General features: G+C 47.6%; 2 protein-coding genes across 15 annotated transcripts in view; both read right to left on the bottom strand.

The window, feature by feature from the left end:
• DGKD (diacylglycerol kinase delta) overlaps positions 1-2330 on the bottom strand; it is a 59542-nt gene extending 57212 nt beyond the window's left edge. For 6 of the 10 annotated variants that reach the window (XR_010433190.1, XR_010433191.1, XR_010433192.1 and 3 more), the window contains exon 1: positions 2161-2330. Coding sequence is in view for 6 of the 10 variants with exons in the window: in XM_064666754.1 (XP_064522824.1) it covers positions 2161-2322 (162 nt within the window). In the remaining 4 variants the exon portion in view is untranslated. The remainder of the gene's footprint in view (positions 1-2160) is intronic. The other 4 variants (XR_010433193.1, XM_064666758.1, XM_064666759.1 and 1 more) reach the window with 1 other exon arrangement.
• Positions 2331-4793: 2463 nt separating this feature from the next.
• SAG (S-antigen visual arrestin) lies at positions 4794-23419 on the bottom strand. 5 transcript variants are annotated; one of them, XM_064666750.1, is made up of 15 exons: positions 20711-23419; positions 20072-20132; positions 19940-19984; positions 18890-19083; positions 18092-18151; positions 16940-17007; positions 16612-16747; positions 16177-16261; positions 14871-14943; positions 13672-13809; positions 13315-13392; positions 12403-12426; positions 11918-11982; positions 6567-6576; positions 4794-5921 (listed from the first exon to the last, which is right to left on the bottom strand). In XM_064666750.1, the coding sequence occupies exons 1-15, from the start codon at positions 20777-20779 to the stop codon at positions 5828-5830; spliced, it is 1200 nt and encodes a 399-aa protein (XP_064522820.1). In that variant the 5' UTR covers positions 20780-23419; the 3' UTR covers positions 4794-5827. The 5 variants fall into 5 exon arrangements, with proteins under 5 accessions (XP_064522820.1, XP_064522819.1, XP_064522816.1 ...); XM_064666749.1 differs by lacking the exon at positions 6567-6576 and having other exon boundaries at positions 20711-20878; positions 22009-23419; XM_064666746.1 differs by lacking the exon at positions 6567-6576 and having other exon boundaries at positions 20711-22141; positions 22356-23419.
• Positions 23420-24625: the final 1206 nt, after the last annotated feature.

The following is a 24625-nucleotide window of genomic DNA, read 5'->3' as shown; positions in this document are numbered from 1 at the left end:
CCCAGACCTGCAGTGCCTCGCCCCAAGAAGCCAGTGGCAGTGCCAGCAGCACGCTGCAGACAGGGCAGCAGCCCTGCCGTGTCCCCACCTACGGCCACGCTTTGCCAGGGGGGCTGCAGAACCAGGACCCACGTGGCAAAACAACAACGAGCAGTAAAATGATGACAGGCTCTGTGTCTGAGAGCAGGGCAAACCAGCCAGCAGGAAAAAGATCCCTCTGAATAATGCTTCAGATACTGCATCATGCAGACACATTCACTCTCCTTTGCCACGAATACCAGAGAAGCAACACTGAGCTGCAGCACCGGCGCCGAGCGAGCCTTTGCATCCCCACGGCTGCACCGCGCCTGCCCACGCTGCAGAGACACGGTGATCACAGGGCACGTGATGGCACAGGAACTAACCTCGTATTTCTAAGCAGAAACACATCACATAACAGTCCAAGAGTTACACAGGAGCCTAATGGCTACAAAGAAAAATCATGCTGCTATAATAAAAATAGTACAGAAAAGGGAAACTCCCTATGGGTGGTTCCCAGCCTAAGGCTGAAGGAAATCTTCGCATCTTCTCTTACAGTAACAATACAGAGGAACTACAGCTGTGGTTGTAGTTGCAGAATGCTGGTACTGCCCCTAAAAATGGTGTTGTCGTTCCAGAACAAGAAACAGAGGGGTAAAATATGACTGGGCCAAAGGAATCCCGGTGGAAAGGACTGTTACCTTACCCGAAAGGCAAAGCAGGACAGAAAAAGCTGGGAACAAAGACTAACCAGCTCTAAGATCCCTGTTTGACCAGACAGAAAGCTAAGCATCACTACATGGCTACAGAAAGGTAAAAGCACAGTATAAGACGCAGAAAATTGGGCTGCAACCACAAAAAGGACGGGAAGATGTTGAGGGAAGAACGCACTGATTGTAGGGAATAACAGCAAGGGCTGCACCTTCCAGAGCAGAGCTCTGACTATGAGCCAGTGACTAATGCCAAGTCCAACGGGACCACAGGAGTGGGGTGTTGGAAAGTGATAATGGCACAATGTGACGGGAAGCCATGGCTTGGATGTGAAGGGGTTCTCAGGAAGGTGAGGAGGGAGCCCCTGGCAACTGTGACATGGGGAGAAAAGGGGAGATGCAGCCTCATGGTGTGGGAAGAGACAGGATGTCGTTAAGAGTTCATACCATGGTGCAGCACTAGGGAGCCCAAATCTGACTTCTACGACTCCAAGAAAATATTACAGGAGAAGAGAGTAAGGAAGGAAAGAGGTAAGGCAGCGTCCTGCTGAGCCTGGGCACACTGATCACTGTCGGAATAGAAAAGCTCCCGGGCAGGTCTGAACCTGGGCACTGGGAAGAGCGTGGCCTAACTTGGGCTACTGGGCAGGGAACTGGGGAGGCTCAGAGAGGCACTTTGGGGATGGCAACCAGCCAGGTGGTCGGGGGCAATTACAGGAGTCCCTGAGGGCAGTCTGGGGGGCACTGACAGATGCTGAAGGGCATTTAGGGGGCAGCTGTTAACGAGCACTTGAGAAAGAGTTCGTTTTGAGGATCCCTACGAGGCATTTTGGGGTCCGCAAGTCCATGGAAAGTGTGGGGGCTGTTTTCAGGGGGTCTCTGAGGTGTGGGTTGGGGGTCACCGGCAGGTCCCTGAGGGGCGGCTGGGGGTGTCACCGAAAACGTAGGGATAAATAAAACCCTTTAACACAACCCCCTTACAATTAAAGACCTTCCCAGCAACGGGTGAGGGGGAAATGGCCGAGCCCCTGAGGGGCGGTTTGGGGGAATGTGAGGCGGTCGCTGGCAGGTCCCCGAGGGGCGGTTTGGGGGAGTCAGCGGCAGATCCCTGAGGGGCGGTTTAAGGGGTGTGAGGTGGCCGCCGGCAAGCCCCTGAGGGGTCGCTGTGGGAGGAGAGGAGCGGGGTGTGGGGGAGATCGGCGGCAGCTCCCTGAGGGACGGGCTCAAGGGGTTCCGTGGCGGACCGCAGGGGGAGGCTTGGGGGACGTCTCTGGCGACTCCCAGAGCGGCGGCCCGGGATGGCGGCAGCGCGGACCGTGCCGGGAGGGACGGGGAGGCGGCGGCGGCACCGAGCGAGACGCGGAGGCAGCACCGGCCGCAGCGTTGCCGGGAGCCCGAGGCCCTGCCCGCGGCCCCCACCCGCCGCACGCACCTTCTGGCGGATCTGCCCGGACGTCGAGACTTTGCGGATGAGCTTCTGCGGGGAGCCGGGCTCCTGCTCCGGCTCGCTGTCCGACGACTCCTCGGGCGCGGCGCTGGCGGCGGCGCCCGTCCCGGGCTGGGGCTGCGCAGCCCCGGCCCCCGCCGCCGCCATGCTGCAGGACCGGCGGCGCGACCCGCGCCCCCCCCGCCCGCCGCGCGCACTGCACCGCCCGCCCGCCGCCACAGCGCCCCCTGCCGGCCGCCGAGGGCACGGGGAGCCCGGCCGCCCTCACGGGACGGGCTCGGCCCCCGAGAACAGCCCGGGCACCGCTCGCACCGGGCTCGGCCCCCCGAGAACAGCCCGGGCACCGCTCGCACCGGGCTCGGCCCCCCGAGAACAGCCCGGGCACCGCTCGCACCGGGCTCGGCCCCCCGAGAACAGCCCGGGCACCGCTCGCACCGGGCTCGGCCCCCCGGGAACAGCCCGGGCACCGCTCGCACCGGGCTCGGCCCCCCGAGAACAGCCCGGGCACCGCTCGCACCGGGCTCGGCCCCCCGAGAACAGCCCGGGCACCGCTCGCACCCCCGGCAGGTCCCAGCACCCCCGCGGCTCCCCGGGGCCAGCGCAAAGGCGCTCAGCGCAGCCCGCCCTGCTGCGGCGGAGCCCGGCAGCTCGGACCTCGGTCCCCATTCCTGTGGCTGCTCCAGCACAGAATCACAGAACTATTCCAGGTTGCACCTCTGAGATCGCCGAGTACAACCTGTGACCGCTCCCCACCCTGTCACCCAACCCAGAGCACTGAGTGTCCAATCGTTCCCTGGACACTTCCAGGGACGGTGACTCCACCACCTCCCCGGACAGCCCCTTCCAAAGCACTGCCCTTGTTCCCAGGATTTAACAAGTCCTGGGGGTACACCCTCCTCCCCAGGCTCCACCTGCCGAGCCGCCCCCCTGCCCAGAAGGCACTTTGGGGGCAGCAGCACCCCCTCCGTTCCCCACGGGCCCCGCGTTCCAGCTGGGATCTCACGGAATTGCACGTGGGGAAGGCACATGGCACCAAACCCGTCCCGTGCCGTGTTTGATACAAGCTGTGTTCAAACACGGCGGGTCCAGGGATGCCACGGCTCCCAGAGCTCCTGGAGCTGGCAGGCTCCCTACACACGGAGTCAAGAAATTGGATTGCTCCCCCAGCTGTGCAAAGGAGTAGCAGGAGCGACTCGGCAGAAGATCAACGTAACACCACAACCAGAAGAAAGGGAAGATAAAAGGAAAACAGTTCCACCTAGAGACCTTTTTCTGCTGACAGAAGTCAGCATCTGCTGGCTGAAGGGCAGGAGAACAGAAGTCCAGCTTGTCCCGCAGGACAGGGAGCTGCAGAAACCAGCAGAAAGCCCTCGTTGCTCTCTGAGCAAATGTCCAGCATGAGCTAGACAGTGTCAGAAAGTGCTTTCCCGAGCCCAGGCAAAAGAACAGATTTAATAATCATTTTGACTCCACCCCATTGCATAGCAGAGTGCACTGTGATTTTGTCACACTTAGCTTACAGAAGTCACCACCACAGCTGAATTTGAGATAAAAGTCAGGTAGTGACAGAGGCCCCTCACAAGGCTGACATATAAGAAGAAAAAAAAAAAAAGAAAAAGAAAGAAAATTAATCAGATCTCTGAGTTTGCTAGTCCTGTACTTACAGGTCCAGTAGCCAGGAACACTGAAGGAATCACCTCTGTGGAGGAAGCTGCTGTTTGAAGCAAAACTGGAAGACTGTTCCCCTTCCTTCTCTTAGCATCTCCAAAGGATTTTCTGAACACCAGCTCTCTGAGACCACCATATTCACAACCAGGAATTTGTTCAACTTTACTGTTTCTTCTGTGTGTTCTTTTCGAGCCACCAAGAAATCAGTAATAAAAATATCAGGGAAAAGCCTCCCCAGACATCCAGGTGCAAATGCCTGACCGTCCCCCAAACCCAAAGCTGAAATCACACCAAAATCATACTGACCACAGACACCTGAAATGGCCACAGGTTTCTTTAGCAGCAAAGCACTCAATGCTCAGAAAGAGCAGAGCAAACCACTGCCTCCTGCAATTTCAGCTACTGTGAGACAGCTGTGATAACAGACACACTGGGGGACAGGTGTATCAGGAACCCTGAACTCAGCCTGGGACAGGGAGAGCACTGATGGAACCCTGAGGACAGCCGTGGTCTTCGTTCACTGCTTCCAGCAAGAGCAGCTTACAAAAGCAAAACAGGAGAAGGCTTTACTTTTAACCCAAACTCTTTGTGCTGGAGGCCCCATGTAAAGATGTTTGGTTAAAGCCTTTGGATCACCTGTAAAAGTTGTAACCACGATGATGTTGGTAAAAAAAGACAAACCAGCCCCTGCTCAGAAAACACGGCCTGTATATAGAATGATTCTGCAGAAATGCATCTCAAAAAGGTCTCCCTCGTTTTCCTCTCTGTTACAAGCACATCGGTAACTAAGATATGTGTGATGCTCTCAATGCCATTTTCTGGCACGTAGGGTGGGAAAGGTAAGTTTATGTTAATAAATTTAGGCCCTGCACGCAGACTTTTCAGGAGAATTTAAACCCGGGACACTGAAAAGCAGATTTAAAGCAAAAATGAGAAAAAGAAAACACCAGTTGTTTTACATGCAAAATGTAATTAGCTGATGCAACTCACTTCAGCTAAAACCTAAGTGAGATTCAGGAAGGGATCAGACATTTACATAAATAATGTGAATATCCAGATCAACAACAGAGAACAACAGTTTGCAGAATACAGTCTCATTTCTTAGAGCATAAACCAACCTCTGGCAGATGCATTTTGGAAAAGGCTCCTCAGGGAAGGCTGCCTCATAATTTCCTCCTTAATTTTCCTGCACCCTCTTTTGAAGCAGTGTTGCCTGCAGGAAACTCTATTAAATACAGGATCAGCCTGGACTGGCAGTTCTCTCTTTGGGGTTGCATACAGGGAGCTTTGTTAAGGAATTCCTGGACAGTGCACATTATCCCATCTTTAACAATGTGGTTGTACAGCATAATGCTAGAAAGCAAATACTGTGTATCAGCTTTATATCTGCTGAGGGAGATGACTTGCAGGACATTTAATGGTACAGAAAGGGGTTGTTATCCACACGGGGACAGTCCAAGCACTGAAATCATGCACTGGATGAATGTGGTAAAGCATAAACACAAAAGCAACCAAAAGGAAATAAAATCAGTTTTGTGTAGTCTGCTGAGAAACTTCAGTGAATCACTCAGGGCTGCAAGCCAGCCTTCCAGGCTGGGATTTGGGTCACTGGCACTGCAAAGTCACAGATTCTGACACCGAGGAAGTCCAGGCAGGCTGCACAAACCCTCATTTAACTCTCACCAGTGCTGAAAGCAACCAACCTTTTTATTAGGCAGCCCTGAAAGCAGAAGTCATGACATGGCAGCCTTCCTGTCCTCCTCTGGTAGCTTGAGTAAGCACCAGGGCCTGTGTTTGCCACATTCTCCCAGAGGTGAAGCTTGTAATAAGCAGTAGAGATCCATGATGTTGTGTCCACTGATCTCAGGGCTGATCCCTGCATGACCACGTGTGCATTGAAAACATGCAGTTTACTAGAAACTCAGCTCCTAAATTCCTAATTGAAGTCTGACTACGCAGCTCCTCTGGCAGCTTGTTCTCTTAGTCACTCATCAGTTGAGGGTGAATTCTTGTCCTCTTCATCAGGTGTATTTTTTAGCTGCTGACGAGCAAACTCCTCAAATACCAGCTCTGCTTCACTGCAATGGCAGAAACACAGGTGTTTGAAAATGATGTCAGCCGTGTTTTGTACCAGCAGACTACAAGCAACAGATAGGAGGGAGAAGAGAGGCCTGGATCAGCCTGGTAATGTTTCCTTTGACTTCCAGGGGATTTGGATCACATCCCCACAGGCACCATCTTCACTGGTGCTATTCTAGCTAACAGGAAAAGCAGTTGATTGAGCAAGTCAGGACACAAACTGAGGAGGTTTTTATGGGTACTGACTCATGTCCATTCCAGCTACATATTTATCAGCTATCTGAACAGCCTGCAGCCTGAAAGGGGCTTTGTCCAGGAATAAAATGTGCAACCTTTCATCCTTATTCCCTCTGTACTAAAATAGAGGCACATGGTCAAATCTATTAAGTTCCTGAGACTTTGAGGTACAGAACATCAGGTGAGCACGAACATACCCCTCCCTCAACTGTAAGGCAAAACATGTTCTCTTAATCAAATTTCACATGGTCAGCCCTTGCTGGTTAACTGAGAGCAGCCATTTGTCAGGCCACAGTAACTTGCTCACTTTGGATTTTAAGCTGGGGATTTTTGGACAATTTTGAGAAGTTTTCAAAAGAGTCAAAGCACAGGTGCAGCCAGAATGTGAAATACTAAAAGAAACTTACCCATCCTTCCCTGCAGTCACCCACATGCAGCAAGGGAGGAAAAAAACAGACACGCCAGGTAGTTAGAACAGCAGATGCCGAAACATTTGCAAAATGTTTAATGCAAAGATGTATAGACTGACAAGTCAAAGCAGTGACAAGCAGTAGGATTTGCAGCAGTATAAGGAGAATTCCAGAAAGTCTCAAAATGTGCATACATGCACCTGATGAAGCAAAACTTGATCTCCCAAATGGAAAAACGCTCCAGCAACATTGTCCAAGCCATCAGAAGGGCTGAGAAACCAAGACAGATTCTCCCATCTATGCTTGGTTGTGGTCACAGCTGGGGGAGACATCTGGGCACACACTTGGACTCCAAGCTGACAGGGCCTGTGTGACATGGTGTCAGCTTTAACTGCTCTGTCCCTGTGACTGAAGGACTCAGCTGAAGAGAAGACATGCTCTTGTTCAATAAACATGAGGGGACTAAAATCAGAGGTCAGAGTAAAGAAAGGCCTCGTGGTCTCTCATTAGATAGGTTATGCCCTTGAGGCAACACTCCTGATTTCATCTTTCCCTAAAAATAGCCCCAAGACCTTTGGCATTTGTGTTTCTTTAATGGGATCTTTGCTAACCACACTAACAAATGCTGCTTGCTAGCAGGATTCCCTGGAAGCTGTTTCAGCACAGTCTAAAATAAGCAGAACAGTCTGTATTTGCAGGGATTTTTTTGTTCTCACAGTTACTTTATCCTTAGCAAATTGCAGTCACTTCAGTGGCTTACTTGTCCTGGGTTTGAGTCAGGGAGCAAAGCCCACCTCGTTCTACAGAAGTCACTGGGAATCTGGGATGCCTCAGCAACTGGAGAACTCATTACCTGGAGAATTCTCATCCACAGCACACACTGAAATCAAGGGTGAGTGGTGACAAGCACTGCTGGAAAAGTCAGCATCAAAAGTGTGCCAAATGGGGCTGCTCCAGCCAAAATGCCTCAGAATGCCTTCAAAGGATGGATCATGCAAAGACAGTCCTGATGGTATCTATCCAGACACAGATGGTTTCCTCTACTCCCAGAAGCCAAGATGAAGTCTGGAAAGTCTCAGGGCATGTATGCTTGATTGCAACTGAGTTAAAGCAAAACTTTGAGAACTTCTAAAATTTCCAACACATCATTCACATTTCATTTTTCCTCCAATTTTTATTTGTTAAAGAGTCTGCTCTCTGAGGTACACTCATTGCTATGGGAACAGTGGTGTCAGTGATGTGGGTGAAGCCGAGTGATATCCCACCAATGTAATTTGAAACCAGTTTTGCAAAATGGATTGAAGGGGAAAATAGGTTTTGTTTCACTTGGGCATATACTTTACTGCGAGATAAATGATTACTGAATCAATACATAGTGTGGCAGCAGAGTAATGCTTATTATATAGCTCAGAAGGCTCAAGTTTACATTCAAAGATGCACTGCTTCACCCTCAGGCTGTGGCACTGCCTCCCACGTGCCACACTGGCACCCTTGCACGAGGCCTGCTCCAGAGTCCTCTTTCTGTCCAGTGCCTTATTTAATACTATAAAATTGAAAAATTCCCAGAAAATGGGTAGACTTTTGCTTTTTTTAATTAACATTCCAGCAATTGTTTTGAGGGTTGGGATGGGAGGGGGATTGATGCGGCTGCAGAAATGCCATCATACTCTCTGCAGGGTTTTCTGTGAGCTTTCATTATGCAGCCACAGAAATGATTCCATATAGTTAAAGTTGTGGCATACGGTAATTTTCATTATAAGCTTGCTTAACCTCTCTTAACTTTATGGGAGAGGGAAAAAAAAAGGTAGCTTCTGTTATTTTTCAAGACATTCAAGTGCTTTAAAAATTCGCTATTTTCTGGAAGTCACAACACCAATACAGGGAAGGTATTGCTTTACTATTAGAGGGACAAAGCATTTTGGGGTTTCCTGAAACCAGCTCTTTCGTGCAAGTTTAACCAGGGAGCAGATAAACGACTCTTTGTTGAACAACAGCCAGAACAAAGACCAGGGTCTAAGACATAAGCCCACAGAATGTAAAACATCAGGAGATGGGCAGGAAAACCCCAGACCAAAGAACTCACGCTGAGACCACAGCCTTGAGGAAAACCCAGCAGGAGCTTCTGGGCTAACTGCTGACCAGGAAAGGTCTTGGAAGCATGAAGGGACACAGCCCAGTTTGAGTCTATCTTTAAAAGAAATAGATCCCTACACATTTTCTGTCAGCAGGCAGAAAAGACAGACTTGCCAGTGTGACAGGAGCTGCTTCGCCTAAAAATAACCCCCCAGGGACCACATGGGTCTAAACCCAGTCAAAAACCCAGCACAGATAAAACATGCAAATCCCAGACTCCCAGGGGTCCGAGAGAAGGAAGCAGTAAATAAACACAGGAAAGGGAAGGTGGCAAGCCTCTCCTTTTCTGTCTCCTCCAGGCACAGGGAAGAAGGACCAAGCAATCTGCAATAGCCAGGCACCAGGACAGACCTGCTTTTCCCTGAGGAATGGAGGCTCCAGAGCTCTCATGGACAGCTAGACAGGGCAGAGCACTCTGCCGTGGAATAAAACACATGGCACTTGGTCACACTCACCCCGCTTGGCCCTAAAAAAATTAAACCATGTGCTTGGGAAGCTTGTGTTTCTGAAGTTCTCTACTCTCAAGTCACCTCTGCATGATTAAAGGCATTATGTTTTACTGCTGCCATAAATCACCTTGGCTGGAGAAAAGGATATTCCCCCACTGCAAGGAATAAATCGTAATATGTGGCGGTTTTTAGTCCCACTTCAGCTTTGACTCTCTCTAAGTTGGTTCCTTTGACTCTTTTCTCCCAGCTGTGCCTTCAGACAAAGTCAAGTGCAGCAGGGAGGTGCAACAGGCAAACTGGTTCCTACTGACTCATCAGTACAAACAAAAGGGAATGGAAAGAGAAGATGAGCAGTGATCTGAAATTCCCTAGGCATGCACCCCTGCCTACATCCACTGCACAGGCTGCTGAACAAGCCAGCAAAGAAAAGTTCCATCTTTTGGGACCTTTGAGAGTCTAAACACTGTTTGTTGAAGCTCCATCTCTGCAATTAAGTCTCGATTTGCTTGCTTCCAAATTAGATGGTGTTTTACTAATGAAACACATCGTATTTCTCAGGGCTCATGAGCTAAAGTGGTAGAATAAAAAATTAAAAAGCCTGAACTCACAGTTGGGAAAAGTGATTAGGCACAGTGCATGGAAAACTACCAGCAATAAAGCTGGAAAGGATTTGACTTTACCAGCTTCATCTGGGAGGCTATTTTATTCACTGTAATAAGCTCAGACCCCACATTCCAGCACAATTTTCAAGTCAGCTATGCAGGATTCAGAGGAGTTTTCTGTTGTGTTAAAGTATCTTCTATTAAGAGAAACCATTTATTTCCCGAGGTAACCATTTGCAGGGCTTTCCCAGGGGATAGCTCCTGAAACTGCCTGCCTTTTCCTTCAGTTTATAAGGAAGCTGCAGTTTCCATGTGTACAGAATGCATGGACCATAAGCTGTCTTCTGACAGCAAGCCCCTGCAAGACTTTGATGTAGCAAACAATACATGGGCCGTGCCCCTGGTAAGAGGATGTGCTGGGGGAAGCGATCTGAGAAATATTACAGTTCTCCATTTCCCCTCCAAAGTCTTCTGCCCACATCCTTTTGAGTGTCCTTTATAAAGGAGTACATCAGCCCTCCTTTGAATTGATCTTAGAAGGGAAAACTGCCCGATTTCCATTTTTCCTCATACTACAAATGCTTCTCCCAGAATTATAAAGTAATAAAAAGGGGGTTGTGGCACTGTTAACACCAGAAAAAACTCGTGCAAAAATATTCTCACCGTTTTAAAAATGTAAAATTCTTTACAGTTGCCTATGCCTTTGGATGAGCTTCGTTAGAAGTTTTCAAGCTTCCCTTGGTGTCCATGAAAGCTCTGGATTTTGCATCCTGAGCTGCCCACAGGCCCTCACCAGCCACTGCTCCTGGGGCCACCAGTGCCATCCCAGCCCCTCACCATGCTCTGTCTGTGCTCAGGGGCTGTGCTGGCACAGCTCACAGCAGGGGCTTTCCCAGTGAAAATGAGAGTTTCCTGGAGTGCAATTCTTACAGGAGCAATAAAACCTACCTTTGCCCACTCTAGCACATCCATAATTAGCAAACCCCAATTCCCAGAGCATAGAGTGGATCACCAGCATCTCTGCTCATTGCTTACACTTGATTCCTGCAACAATTTCACAGCAAGGACTCAATGTTTCTAATGCTGCTGGTACAGAACAGAGCATCTATCTCAGGGTAACTCTTCTCACCGGTTCTGCCACCACCTTCCTGTGGTCACATTCTTAGAAACAGCAGCTTTAGGTACATTTGGGTCCAAAGAGAAAAAAAGAAAAGAAAAAGCAACACAGAAGCAGCCACAGGGTTTTTGTTTGAAGCCTCCCAGCTCTGTCCAAACACAGGGGCAGGCCAAGATGGTTCATCTGTAACAGCCCCAGCACAGAAAGGCTGCTGTGTTTGTGTTCAGGAGCTGCTTCAGAGCTGGACAGGAGCCTCTGATTTCGTGTGACTACCTTGTCTCTGGCATTCACCACTGGAGAACAGAGCCAGCCAGAGCCTGAGGAAGTGGGAGGAGAACACAGATGCTCCTGACAGCCTGTGGTTTTGGCATCTGATCCCAAGCCTCAAGATGCCTGGAGAAGGTTTATTCCTTACACTGCTCTAGAGTTCCCACACTTCCCTGCACAGATCTGATGCTGAGGAGACATTCCTCTTGCCTAATCACTGAACATAAAGGCCACATCATAAACACTATGGCCAATGCCACATCAGGATAACAGGGTCTCCAAAATCATCAATAGTTTTACCACCTCTTAACTTTGCTTAAAAGTATTTTGCTTTTTACAGTGCTCACGTGTGTTAGGTATTTTCTGATTTTTTTTTTCTTATCCTGGAATGTGGCTGGGAATTGCTGACAGCTTCATTTGGGACATTTTACTCTGTAGTCATGAGATTTAGCTGTGCAGTGCTTCCTCAAGCCCCTGTCCTTTGAGCTGTGTGATTCCACAGACGAAAGATGAAAAGGTAACATGACTCGTTTCCATTTTCTCCCATCTTAGCATCCCTCCTGCCTGTTATTTTGTGCCTTGAGGTCGATATATAAATATATAGATAGATAGATAGATAGATAGATACATATACACACATACACACACATAGAGCAGCTCCATATTGGAGCCTTGTGGGCTCTAAAGGCTTCCTGGAGCACAAATCCCTCTAAGCCTTACCCTGGTGAGATCTAACTGGAGTCTGTTAAGGAACAAAGGCAAAACTCAAGTGTCACTGACCTGCTGGGCTCCTTTCCTCAGGTTTGGGGTGCATGAGGCGGAACGGCAGCTCTGTGCCCACTTCACTTGGGGGAGAAGAGAGACTGCATCAGACCCACAGCTCCATTCATGCCTGGCCCAGACCTCTTCCCAGTTCAGGCCAGCCCGAGCCCCCAGCTCCACCTTCACCCATTCTTTCATATTTTCTAATCATAATTTTCCCCTCAAAGAGGAGTTAAACTCCAATTTCTCCACAAATATCCCAGGCACATCCATGTTCATGAACTGGGTTTATTATTATGTGCTGAGTGTATTTGCATGGACATAAAATCAAAGATATCTTTGTAATTGCTTCATTTTCACAGCTGAATGCACAAAATTCTTGCTCCTATCAGCTTAAGGGACAGTTATTTTTTCTAGGGAGGTGGGAATGGGAATAGGAAAGAGGGTAAAAAGATGAATTAACAACTAGGACTGCATGGTCTGAAAAGGAAGATGACGTTTACCTGGAGGTGAGGTCTCCCAGCATACTACAAAAGAAAACAAGGAGAAAAACAAAGAATATTTAATGCCTTTCCATTCTGGTGCTCTACCAAATGCTGTTTTATTGTAGACTATGGAAATCACTGTCCTCATATACTGTTCTCTGCTTGCCACAAGGCATAAAACCCAAATAAACCTGCTTTTAAAAAAATAATCTTCATTTTTCATGTCATTCCCACGGAGAAAGAGCCTAAGTTTTTGAACTCCTGACCAAGTGTTGGGCATGGCCCCTTTTCCAAGAGCCAAAGGAGCAATTGGAGGTCCACAGAAGGCAACAGGCATTTTATCAGGCTTTAGGCAAATCACTGATTCATTTTTATGCTAGAAAGAAGGACAGATGAATGAAATACAAATGTAAACAGTGGCTAACATCAACTGAGAGTTATTATCCTTGTCCTCTTTTGCACTATATCCTGGAACTAGCTCATGTTGATAACATCAGCTTTTCCCAGAAAGCTGGCTTAGTACAGAACCTGAGCTACATTATTTATGGCTTTCAGGGAGATGTTTTCACCTTCTGGTCTGAAAGAACAACGCCAACATAAAGGCTACACAAAGTTTCACTTAAGTTCTCACAAAACAGGTTATGGCTTTGAAACAAAATGTTGCAATGCAAACCAGAGGTTCCTGCTTGAGCCATACAGTCATGTGGTGTCTACAGATGGCAATCCAAACCCTCTGGTTCAGGTCAAGTTCTTTGGACAGGCCAAGATTGATTTCCAGGAAATTTATGCTTTAGGAGGAGCCTCACATCCTACAACATGTGCCCTTTCTCTTGGGGTGGACTGTCCTGCTCCCTCCCCACCCTCACTGATGGACACACACTCCCCTCTCTTACCTCTAGGCAGGTACAGCAGAAAGGGTGTCACACTTACCCTGGAACAGTGAGCTTCACTTTGACCTTGTAGGAAACCAGGATCCCCATCACTGTCTTGTCTATTCCATCCTTAATGCTGCCAGAGAAAACAGCAGTGTGAGGTGGCACAGCAGCATGGCACAACACACACCTGGAGCAAGAACTAGGGGAACATCCTGAACGTGGTGGAGCAGACAAGCCTCAGGGACAGGCACCAGCTCTGCAGAGCTGTGACCACACACCCTGAGTGAGTGTGACAGGGTCAGTAATGCTGCTCACACCTGGACACACAAAGTCCTGACAGAAGGGTCTCCTCCATCCTCCCCTCTGCTTTATAACTCACCCACTGCCTGGGACCATTTAAAACTCCACTCACATAGTGCTAGAAGCCAAGTTGGTGTCCTCATCCTTTAGTTTTCCATCCAGAGCTATTTCCCGCGTCTCCCGGTTATTTGCAAGCAAGGGCAAAAGTGTCAGTGTCTTGGTCAGGCTGCTGTTGGGCTGCACCTTCTCCCTGAAAATAATAAGGGAAATGATACACTCTGATTTGTGTTACATACCCAACCAAGAGAACTGCAAAACAGAAATTACAAAGCTGCCCAAAAGGAGAGGAATTTAACCCAATTTAGTTGCCTGCAATACATATGTCTACATATCTCATCTAGTCAGTAAAATTCCCTTTATAATCAGCAAAGAAGAACAGGCATTTACAGGAAATGCTTAATTTCACATTAAGGCAGAAGAGTAGGTCAAAACTATAGAATCATACATGAGTTTAGTTTGGAAAAGACCTTTAAGATCATGGAGTCCAACTGTTAACCCAGCACTGCCATCGCCACCACCAAACCATGTCCCCAAGTGCCACATCCATTTTTCCTAATATCCCATCTACACCTCCCCTGGCACAACTTGAGGCCATTTCCTGCAGACCTCCAAATTTGGACAAAATGAATCCTAGCTAAGACCAATACTCAATGGAAAACATGTCCCTAAGTTACAGAGCAAAACACCAGACATGTAAAGTATCTGGGTATGCCCAACCCTCCTCACAAAGTGAAGTTCAGTGCTGCCCTGCCAGGGCAGTGAAAAAAAGCAAGTGGTTCTCCATAATGCCAACAGGCTCCAGGTTTTCATGGACTTTCTCAGGCCAAAAAGAACCAAATGAAATGGTGTGGAAAAGACTGGCCTCAAGCTAGAGTATCCATGTCAAGCTAGAGTATCCATGACTGCCACTCAAAGAGCAGCACCTTTCAGAAAAGTGCTGCACCTCTATTTAAAGATTTCCAGCAACGGGGAGCCTTCCACAGCCCCTGCTAAGCTTGTCTAGTAAGCAATTACTCTTCAAACCTCTTCTGCAGCCTCCCCATTCCCTGAAACATTGTGCAGGGTCCCTGCTGGCTCTCTGAAAAAGAGACCAGCTGCATCTATAGGGCATGGATGTGGCACACACATGAGGGAAGAGAGGAGAGAGCACTGCAACGACAGGCTGTAATTAGGAGAACCCCCATTATTCACAAGGAGGGTCATTAAAAGGGTGCAAAGGAGCAGGAAGGGAGAAGCAGAGCATTCACTCACTGTGCTTCCTCAGCAGCCACCACTTTGGTATAGTAGTCACTGGAGTACAGCACCACATTGGCAACCTGCTCCACTGAGGGAGGAAGGAGAAAGCGAACATCAGTCGTGTGTGTGCACCAGAAGCAACACAGCTGCCCCTGCCCTGAGTCTCAGGAATGGGAAACATGACAAGGACAGCAGGAAAAGCCATCCATCTGGAGCCTGAAAGGACCACCAGGTCTGACAGCCTGACCTGGACAGAGACCAACAGCACACCAATGGCCAGGGCCTATCTCCCATGAAAGGCACCCGCCTTGATTTGGAGACAACAGAAACTCAATTACCCATGGTTTCCCTTGGGAGCCTTCTCTTTCCATTATAAAGACCTACCTCTTCCTTCTCTAACCATGTCTGCTTTTATCTCTGGTCCTGGTATCTCTTGTGTGCCTACAGCACGTGCATTTGCATTCAGGAGACACCATCATCACACAGACTGCAGTCAAGAGCCTGTGAGAACAAATGGCTTATATTCTCCAATCTAACACAAAACTCCCCAAGGTAATTCTGACTGAAACACTGATGAGGAGAGAATCTGGGGACCAACAAGGTCTTTTAAAGCCTAATAGAGGCATATCAGACTAAAAATATTTGGGAATCGCTAAACAGTGCATCCAAGATGGGCACTGGAATGGCTTTTTCTGCTGTAGAGTTTTGTAGGAACCTCAGCCATTTTGGTCCTTCCCTGCCTTCTGTGTTCTCTTTCTCATCTCTTGTCTCTCAGACCATCTTCCTCAGCTCTGCAGCTTGTGGTATGAGAACATGTAGTGCCACAAATAAAACACAGGCACAGTGCTGAGCTCAGCCCCTGCCCTCAGCTCCTCAGGAATCACAGCACTGCTGGCAGAGGAGCTGTTCCTCTCATTGCCTTGTGTCTGGAACACCAGGCAGAGCTGTATGGGAGTGAGGCACATTCACAGTTAGCAGGAGCATCACAGTGACAGGGAGCCCTTCCCACTGCCCTCCCCAAAAAGGGGTGGATTTTCCCCCACAGCACCTGCCTTGCTTGCCCACTGCAGGTGCCAGACCCTCTCTCTTTACTAGATGGAACAATCTGGTGCCTCAAATCAAGACTTAGAACTAACCACGAGAGTCAGGAAAAAAGCTGCAATGTTTCACTTGATGAACAGCAAAGGAACAGCAACAGGCAGGGTGGAGGGACAAATTCTGTACTCCCTAATCACTTTCTTAAGCTGTTGCAAGCACTAAATTTTGGCTCTCTTTCAGTCCTACTCTGCTCAAAGAATCCTAAGAAACAGTCAAAACATACCCTGGACTTTGATCTTCTTCACTGTTTTCTCCGTGCTGTTGTTGATGGTGACAGTGACTGGAATGGGCTCGCCATGGTAGTACACCTGGAAGGAATTTGATGTCCAGTCAGGACACTTCTCCCAAGCCCTAATCCCCTCTAGTTCCCCCAGATTACATCTCACAGAGGCTGAATAAGGGAAGATGACCCTTCCCAATGATTCATGACCCTTCTTTCAATGACTTCTTTAGCCTCAAATGTGTCTGGTAACAGGGTTTCAGCCTCCCCTAACAGCAGCTGCTGACAGGAATTACATTCCTTATAGCCCTTGAGTGGTGGGACAAGTCAATCTGAGCTGAGACAGCAACACATGAAGTAGCTGCTTTGGGCAGCAAAATGCACACTGGCCTGCCAATCCTGGGCTGTCCACAGCCCCGGAGCAAGTGTCTCCCTCACCTCTTTGCTGAGGGAAGCTTTCAGCTGGAGGGGCTTGCTGGACATGAAGAACTGCCAGGTGGTCTCTGCACAGGGCTGGGGTCCCGGCTCCTCTGAAGCGTACTGCACCTTGCGGATCAGCAGACGAGCAGAGTTCCTGGGAAGCAGCAGAGGACAACGTGGTGGTACCTTGTGCTTGGCAGAGGCAGGAGTTCTGCACTCACACGTGTTTACCCCCAAGAAGTCCACTGACAAGTGGGGCACAGCTGAACAAGCAACCGAGGGGCATCACTGGAGCACCCACCCCCTTTAAGGGCAAAGCTGAAGACAGACACATACATTCTGTTACCTCTTATGAATTCTCTCTTCCACATTCTCTGTTGAGAAAGCTTTTACCTCAAAGTCCACCCCACAGGTCTGCCAGAGAGAGAGGACAGCTGTGAGATGGGGGTCAGAAGCCAGGAGCATCTGCACGTGCTTCAACATCTTTCTGCACACCAGGAATTGGCAGATTCCTGCCAGCTGCAAATTCTTCTGCCCTCCTACCACTGCAAGAGAGATCCCTGCCAACCCAGGTGGCAGAATCTACCTGTTCCATGATGCTTCTGGTAAATGAGGCCTAATTCCCAGCCTCCTGAAAGGCTTTCTTGTGAGAGCAGTGCTGTAGAGGTCACAGCATAAGACTGATCAGTGTGCAGGGCTCTCCAGCCCACCTTGGATTTCTGAACTGAATTTCTGAATTGGCTTTGTAATGCCAATACCTTCTTTCCCAGCATCTAAGGAGTGGGAGTGATCAGGCCCAGCTGACCTTTGCTTTAACAGGTTTATAGTACCATGGGACATCTGCGTGAGTCCCAAGTAACTCTCTACAGAGAAATTTTTGCTAGAATATCATTCCCTGACATAAAACACAGCTTATCCTTGTTGCACTGGATTCTGCACCTTGCCCGTTCTGCTGTTCAGAGAAGCATCCAGTGAAGTATAAAAAGAATATTTTAAATGGTATCAGAAACCTTGCAGAACATCTCATTATTTAATGACTTTTACTCCAGGGCTTTGGTTTCTTTACACACATGCACAAACCAGCCCTTTTCTGCATTTAATTCAGAGCAGGTCTTAACACGTATTATTTATAGCAATATATATTAATCTATTTTAGGCACTCTGTCTCCTTTCCTTTCATGTAGCCTCACAGCTACAACCATTTTATGTGCAACCAACCAACAAATCACGTGGTAATCTTAAGGAAGCTACAGCATTGCACATTTTTGTAGTCTTGCTGCTATTTGTCTGGATTCCCTTTCTTATTTTGAGGACTTCGATTCCAACTCTGTGACACACACTGGTAGCCCTTAAGTCAGGTTCTTGACATTTGTGGCACAGCACAGTAAAATCCAGCATCACCTTCTCCTACTCTCAAGCTGGACAAATATATTCATGTGACTTTTTTCCATCTGACTTTCCCCAGCCATGATAAGCAGAAGTGTCCCATTGGTCTCACCTTATCAGCATCACGAGGTGCAGGCTGCAGACAGACTGAGCAAGGCAGGTAATCTGGAAACTGTGGGAGGAAGAAGAGAAAACACCCCAAAGCAATATTACACAGATATGCTAGGTAATTTATTCCTCACAAAAGCAATTCCGCAGACAATGGGTCAATCCCTGTCATGCAGTAACCCTTTGGAATTCTGGCTGGTACACTTGCCTTGTGTGACAAGTCCCTCTCTTCCAAAAATACTTTAACAGTCAAGATAGGGGGGGAAAAAAAGTAAAAAAAGCCTAGGCACAACCTGGATCCTGCCAGGGAATGCTGAGGCAGACATGTCACCGACAGTACTGGAAGCATATTCTGTCAGAATCTGTTTGGCAGGGAGCTGCTATTTGTTGACAGCATCTACTAAAGAGCTTTTCATCTGCTTATTTGATCCATAAGGGTTTTAAAGCAAAAGGATTTGGTGCTGAGGCAATGGTATAAAGTATTCCAGCCCCTCAGGAATGGGAAGGCATAGGTATGTGGGGCTGTTGGCAGCACAAAGCCATTGCATATTCCCTTGCCATTTCAAAGAAAGCACTTTTCCCAGTGCAGTGATCATTGTGCAGTTAGGATCATCTTGCACTTTACTTCTTAGGACAGCAAGAAGGAAAAAAAAAAAACATTTGTACACCTCCTGTCATTCAAAACTGGAATTTGCAAATTGTGAATTCACTATTAATTCCCACTTTTGGTCCATCACTGGGCCTCAACAGCCTGGTAAGAACAGACAAGGAGAAGAGTCAGAGGCTATTCTGAGATACTCACTGTAAAGAAAAAGGGATAAGCATTTTTCCCCAGCTTCTTTAGCAGAGATTCCTGCAAGTGAGTAAGAGGCTCTGGCTTGTCAGCAGGAGGGAACACCTGGAGCCTGGAGAAGAACAGGTCCCGTCGGAAGGTGAGGCCCATCACATCGATGTCCTCCTGGCCGTACCGGAAAGCACAGGTGAGGGACACGTACACTGGGGACAAGCACAGCACAAGTCAGGCCTGCAGCAGGGTAACAGTTGATGCCTTAAGCCCCTAATGTTTTTTATTTTTCTAGTATTTGTAAGACTTGTAAGTTTTATAAGTAGTGGAAGTAGATTTTAAAAGCAGCAACCCCCCCCTCCTTTGTTCCTTGTCCCTTTCCCTTTCTCTAGCACCCTTGTTTATACATTCCTTAACCCTCTTACCCCATTCTATGCTCCCTATATCAATCCTACTCCTGAATACAGCAGAGATGTTTAGTCTTTTGTCAAGGCAAGGCCTAGATTGTTGGCAGAACAGCATATCAGAGCCTAAGCCACAGAATACGGTCAAGAATTAGGTAACCATGTACCCTTTGTGCTCTGATGAAGAGGAAGGTGGGATGAACACGGGGTCCCAAAACCCCCAGACCCATTTCTCAGGGGGTGGACCCCGGGGCGGACCAGAGTAAAGGCCACAGGGTGGACACATCTGGGATTGGATGGATGGTATCATAAAATGTAACCTCTCAGGCATGGCCTGCCCGCATCTTGTAACATCTTAGCCTTGGCAAAATAAACCCTTTCTTATCTCACCCCTAATTAACTGCTCTGGAGATTTTTTCAGCATTAAAATTCCAAGGCAACACAGTGCAGCTAGGGTGGAACCTGGAATGCTCCTGCACTAGAGACGTGGAAACTCATCTCCACACTTGCACAACCCAGTGAGTATTCACACCACACGTAACAACTCACGTTATGTTGAGCAGGAAACCCATTTGTAGCCTCAGAACAACAAAAAGGTTCTATCTCAGCATCTCACTTCACAAGATAACAATTTCTGAAACACACATTGCATAAAACCTCAAACCTTTTTTCCCCTTGATAAGAGCAGGATCCACCAATACAACGCCATCTGAAAGGAAGTTAAAAAACAACAATTACCAGAGGCTAATCAGGGCTGAGAGAGCAGGAAGGGCAGCACATTTCCCTGTGGACTCACCCACAGGTTCCACGTTCCCAACGTTGTCAATGAAGTCCTGCTTTCCCAGGTAGATTGTCAGCTGTGGGGAGGAGATGACCATGGTTGAACTACAGAATGTTTGTGACTGTGTGTTGAGGGAAGGGGGACACACACGCATCAGAGAGCTGTAAATCTTGCAGAGATCAGGACAATTCCATTTTAAATGGAGTAATGATTTTTTTCCAGCAAACATGCAATCCCCATAGGATTATCCACCTGGACTCACCAGGATTATCCACATGCTTCCGGACATCAGAACTGAAGACCTGATCTAGACCAACTCCCAAAAGTACAAAACAAATACTTGTGCATGGGACCAAGAACTGTAGATTCAAAGATTTTTGGTGCCATCAGGTTGGAAAGATGTCTTAAACATCTACCAGCAGGAGTACAACCCAGGAGGGGGGTGAGGTGAGCTGCCTTCCTCTTGTATTATTATAACATTAGAAGTTTGCCCTAAGAATTGTTTACATCATCTCCTCAAACTTAGTGCTAATTATGGTTCATGGTTCTTCTTCAGGAAAAAATGAAGGTGACAGGAAAGAGTTTTCTATTTAGTCTCCAGTCTCACTACAGGTGAAACTCATACCTAAATAAACCCCTTCTTATGGTACTCACAGCTTTGTCACGGGTGCTTTTTCTGAAGATAACTTGTTTTTGTGGAGAGCCAGCATTCTTCCCATCCATCCCTGGCTTTTGAGCCTCAGGGCAGCTGACAGTTAAAGATGGGGATGTGGCTGTGGGTGAATGAAGGTTTTCTGCCCCAAAATGTCCTGGGAAAGATGCCTGGGGAAAACAGGTGGATGAGACAAAAGCAGAATCATACTTGGTGGGTAAAGCACTGTACTCCTACGTATAGTTTGCCATTTCAGAGCTCCACACATACCCAAATGTTGGCTAAGGCTCAGTCTAGGAGCTACAAAGGTGGTTTGTGTTGATAAGGAGTCAGACTGAACCCAAAATGAGAACACATCTGCCCTACTGCATTTTTCTCAACCCAATGCACATGCAGGGTATCACTGAACTCAAACCAGAATGGACTTCAAGAATAGAACAGTCCAGCTACCTGCCCAGACAGGTAACAGTTATAATCAGGGGTAGGGAACAGCTTGCACCCAAAGGACAACAACAGATGGAATAAAATTCTTCAGGAGGAGAAAAAAAGGCAGGGGGGAAGGGAAAAAACAGAAGAGAAAGGGGAGACCACAAGGGCACAAGAGATATCCAGAGTGAGAAGTCCAGAAAACCTAAGTGGTACAAAACAGAGAGATTAGTTTTTCATTTTGTTATGTCATAAAATAGCATCCAGTTAATGATCAGACAGCAAATTCAAAAGAAGGTGGAGCTCTTCCCCAGTTAACAGAAGATTCAAGAAGGCTCTGGAAATCACCAATATGAGTTGGATCATAGGACTAGACACATTCACAGGGAACAGGCTTTTGGCAGCCGTTGGACAGGGTGATTCAGGTGCAACCTTACCCCTGTAGGATGCTGAAGCTGAGGAGCAGCACCAGGAAAGGACGATGCTGCACTGCCCTGTCCTTACACTTCTCCCCATCACTCCGGAGTGAGGGGTTAGACACTGTCAGACACACCCCCGGCCTGCTGGTGTAGGACTGTCCTCACCATTTGCTGCCTTTCTATTTCCCTGCTTGCTTTCCCATTTTAAAACTGCTTCAAGAATGAAACAGTTTCTAGGGCCTATTTGCAGACAACAAACCATAAAAAAAAGGAAATAGTTTGCTTCTTGGAAAGCTGAAAAAAATGTACGGCAGAGGTTATAAACAGGCTGTACACATTTAAGAATTTCTATTTTATGAAGTAGGTTTTCCATGTCCAGACCAGTCTATGTTGCTGACTAGATGTGCTACTCATGCTGCACTCAAATAAACAAACAAGCAAATAACATTAAATACCTTGCTGTCTTCCCAATGACACAGGAGCTTCCACAGACAACGATGGGGACTCCTAAACTCCTAAGGAAAGATGACTTTTCCAGGCAGTCGTGTCCTGTTCTTCTTTGCCTCTACCAGAGGGAATCACTGACCTCTTCACAAACAAGGAAGACAATTTGTAGGGGATTTGAAAGCTCATCTCTAGTTGCGTCCATCCAGGATTTCAAGAATTAATCCCCCTCCAAGAGCAAATATTGTACTTGGGCTAAGGGTCAACTGGGAAGTGGTTAAGTCAGCAACACAAGGCATTACCTAAGGACACTCAGACAGTCAGGGAAGAGGTCTACATGTAAATACTGCACACTTACATAGCACAGGACAGTTACCAAAAGCAGCTTTATTTACTCTAATGCTCCATCTCCTCCTCCCTGGGGTTCCAAGACTTCCAGCCTGGTAAGGAGCTGAACGGACAAAAGCCATTTATGAGAAAAGGAGTTTAGAAAAGACTAAAATGCCATTTTGATGGACCATCAAACACTGAGAACAATGTGTTATTCTCACAATCACTAAGCAATGGATCTATTATTGTTTCACCAACATCCCACTGGCATGTGATGCAAAACACTGCTGCTGGCTAGTACACCCCCTCCCTTAATTTACTTAGAGAGGTACATCATCTAGGATTTAAGAAACAGATATTTCAATTACCTTTAGCTTTTCTGTTCATAAATCTTCCAAGAGTAGCTTTACCCCCCACCAGTGAATTTGGCCTTGATATTTTGCTCTACAGTATGTGTCATTTTTGGCTTGCAAGCTGCAGGAACAGCTGTAGCTTTCCTCTGGCTGCCTGTGTTCCTTTGATTCCAGGGATCACATGATATCCTCTCAACTTGCCAGCCCAAGAGCCCCTCCAGCTCAGGCAACCTTGCAGTCACAAATCAGGCTTGCTTTTGGCAAACCATCACCGACATCTGCCTGAATACAGTGGCCGGGTTACACAAATTATTTCCAAAAAATGAACCACAGAACCAGTGTTCCTCAGCTCTTTCAGAGTTTTCCAAATTCCAACAACATTTTATTAACTGGAGGTGGATTATTTGGAGAGCTTAATCACTACTCTGTCTATTCAACTCTAGCAAACACAAACCAGCCAGGCTTAAACCACAGAAATTGCCATGTGCCAGTGCTGCAGAAGGAAAGCCAGGTCCTGACTGTGGGAAGTAGGGAAGAAACTCCAGAAATTAGCTCAGCAAATTAACAACTTCTATTCAGTCACACTTTGCAAAAGCAAAAGGGAGAGTGCTGGTTTTGTACAAGTTTGTGCTGCAGCCACTGCAGGGTCATTAGTCCTCCAGGGGAGGATGAGCATTCCTGTTGGTACATGTGCCATTGCAAACATTCTCAGAGGACCTTGGAAGCAGCTCCTCCATAACCCTTCACCCAGCCCACCCCCAAAAACACTTGAAGGGCAGCTCCACCTTTGGAAATGAAACTGCAACAACCCCTTCTGCACCACAGGTCCCTTCCTTGGCTCTTCCTCCCTTTCAGGCTGAAGCAGAACAGGAGGCAATGGAAGTAATCAAAATATAGGGAAAAAAAGAGCTGAAATTGCTCACTAGAATTTCCTGCATACCTTGCTCCTAAGGAACTTTAATCTAAAATGCTTAAGGTCTTAGCTAGCTGGCCATTACCCTTCAGCACTATTAACCTGCTTCATAACAGCATCAAGGGGCCAAATAAAGCCCTTTGTGCAAGATCTGTGTCCATGCTGTAATAAAACACAAGTGTAGCAGCCTAAATTATAAACATCCTAAACCCATTCTGATCCTCCTGAGCAGAGCCTGCAGTTTTGATTACGTTAATCTCCCACTAATCTTTCATCATGCTGACTTGCCATTTAGGGATCTGCTTTTCCACAGTAACCAAGGTCACCCAGACTCGTGGCAGGTGCCTTTCCAAGGACTGCCTGCCACTGCAACAGGCAGAAGAAAAAACACCTTGCCTTTAGAAATGGTTCAGAATACCAACTTTTCATTTTTACTACAGTTCTCACTTCCATGAGCTGGACAGAAGCTTCTTATGACAAAAGGAGGGTGACGAGCAATGGCTCTTAGTTATGAAATGTGCACATTGAAGAGCTGAAGGCTTTGCTTCATTGCTCTGAAGCTGGAACCAGAACACCATCTTCAACGGGGGGTTTTGTGCTTTTAAAGAAACGTGCAACTCCTATTCCTGGCTTCAAAACTTCACAAGGTAGCAGCTGAAGTCTCACGGCAGGAAAAGCCTTCTATTTTCAGCAGTGTTTGAAATACAGATCCTGATTTCCTCTGTTCAGTAGTTTATCCAAAACATCCAAGAGTACATCAGCCTTTCAAGGACAGAGGCACTTGTTCAGTGTGGCAAGACTTCCTTCAGTCTCCAGGCAGTATTCCTGGGACAGGGCACACCCAGGCTGCACCTGTGGGATGTCCAGCTCCAAGCTTGGAGCATTATCCTCTTTCCCCCTCCAGACCAAATCCCACAATGTGGCTGAACACAAACCCACACTTCACCAGGAAAATGACATTTCAGGTTCCCCTCTGTGCTCAATCCCAATGAGATCTCACAGAGACACACAAATAAATGAATCAGAGCACTG

This window comes from Pseudopipra pipra, chromosome 10 (genome assembly GCF_036250125.1).
Source record: "Pseudopipra pipra isolate bDixPip1 chromosome 10, bDixPip1.hap1, whole genome shotgun sequence".
NCBI lineage: Eukaryota > Metazoa > Chordata > Aves > Passeriformes > Pipridae > Pseudopipra > Pseudopipra pipra.
This window is presented reverse-complemented; position numbering and strand designations above follow the sequence as displayed.

What these genes read in the sequence shown, in the direction of transcription:
- SAG (XM_064666748.1), bottom strand. Translation starts at nt 20,285, where the DNA reads ATGTTTGCTGGAAAAAAATCATTACTCCATTTAAAATGGAATTGTCCT. An exon ending in TCTTATCAAGGGGAAAAAAG is followed by an intron (nt 19,084 to 19,939) that starts GTTTGAGGTTTT and finishes GCTTGTCCCCAG; the next exon opens with TGTACGTGTCCCTCACCTGT. An exon ending in CTGGGAGACCTCACCTCCAG is followed by an intron (nt 11,983 to 12,402) that starts GTAAACGTCATC and finishes TTCTCCCCCAAG; the next exon opens with TGAAGTGGGCACAGAGCTGC.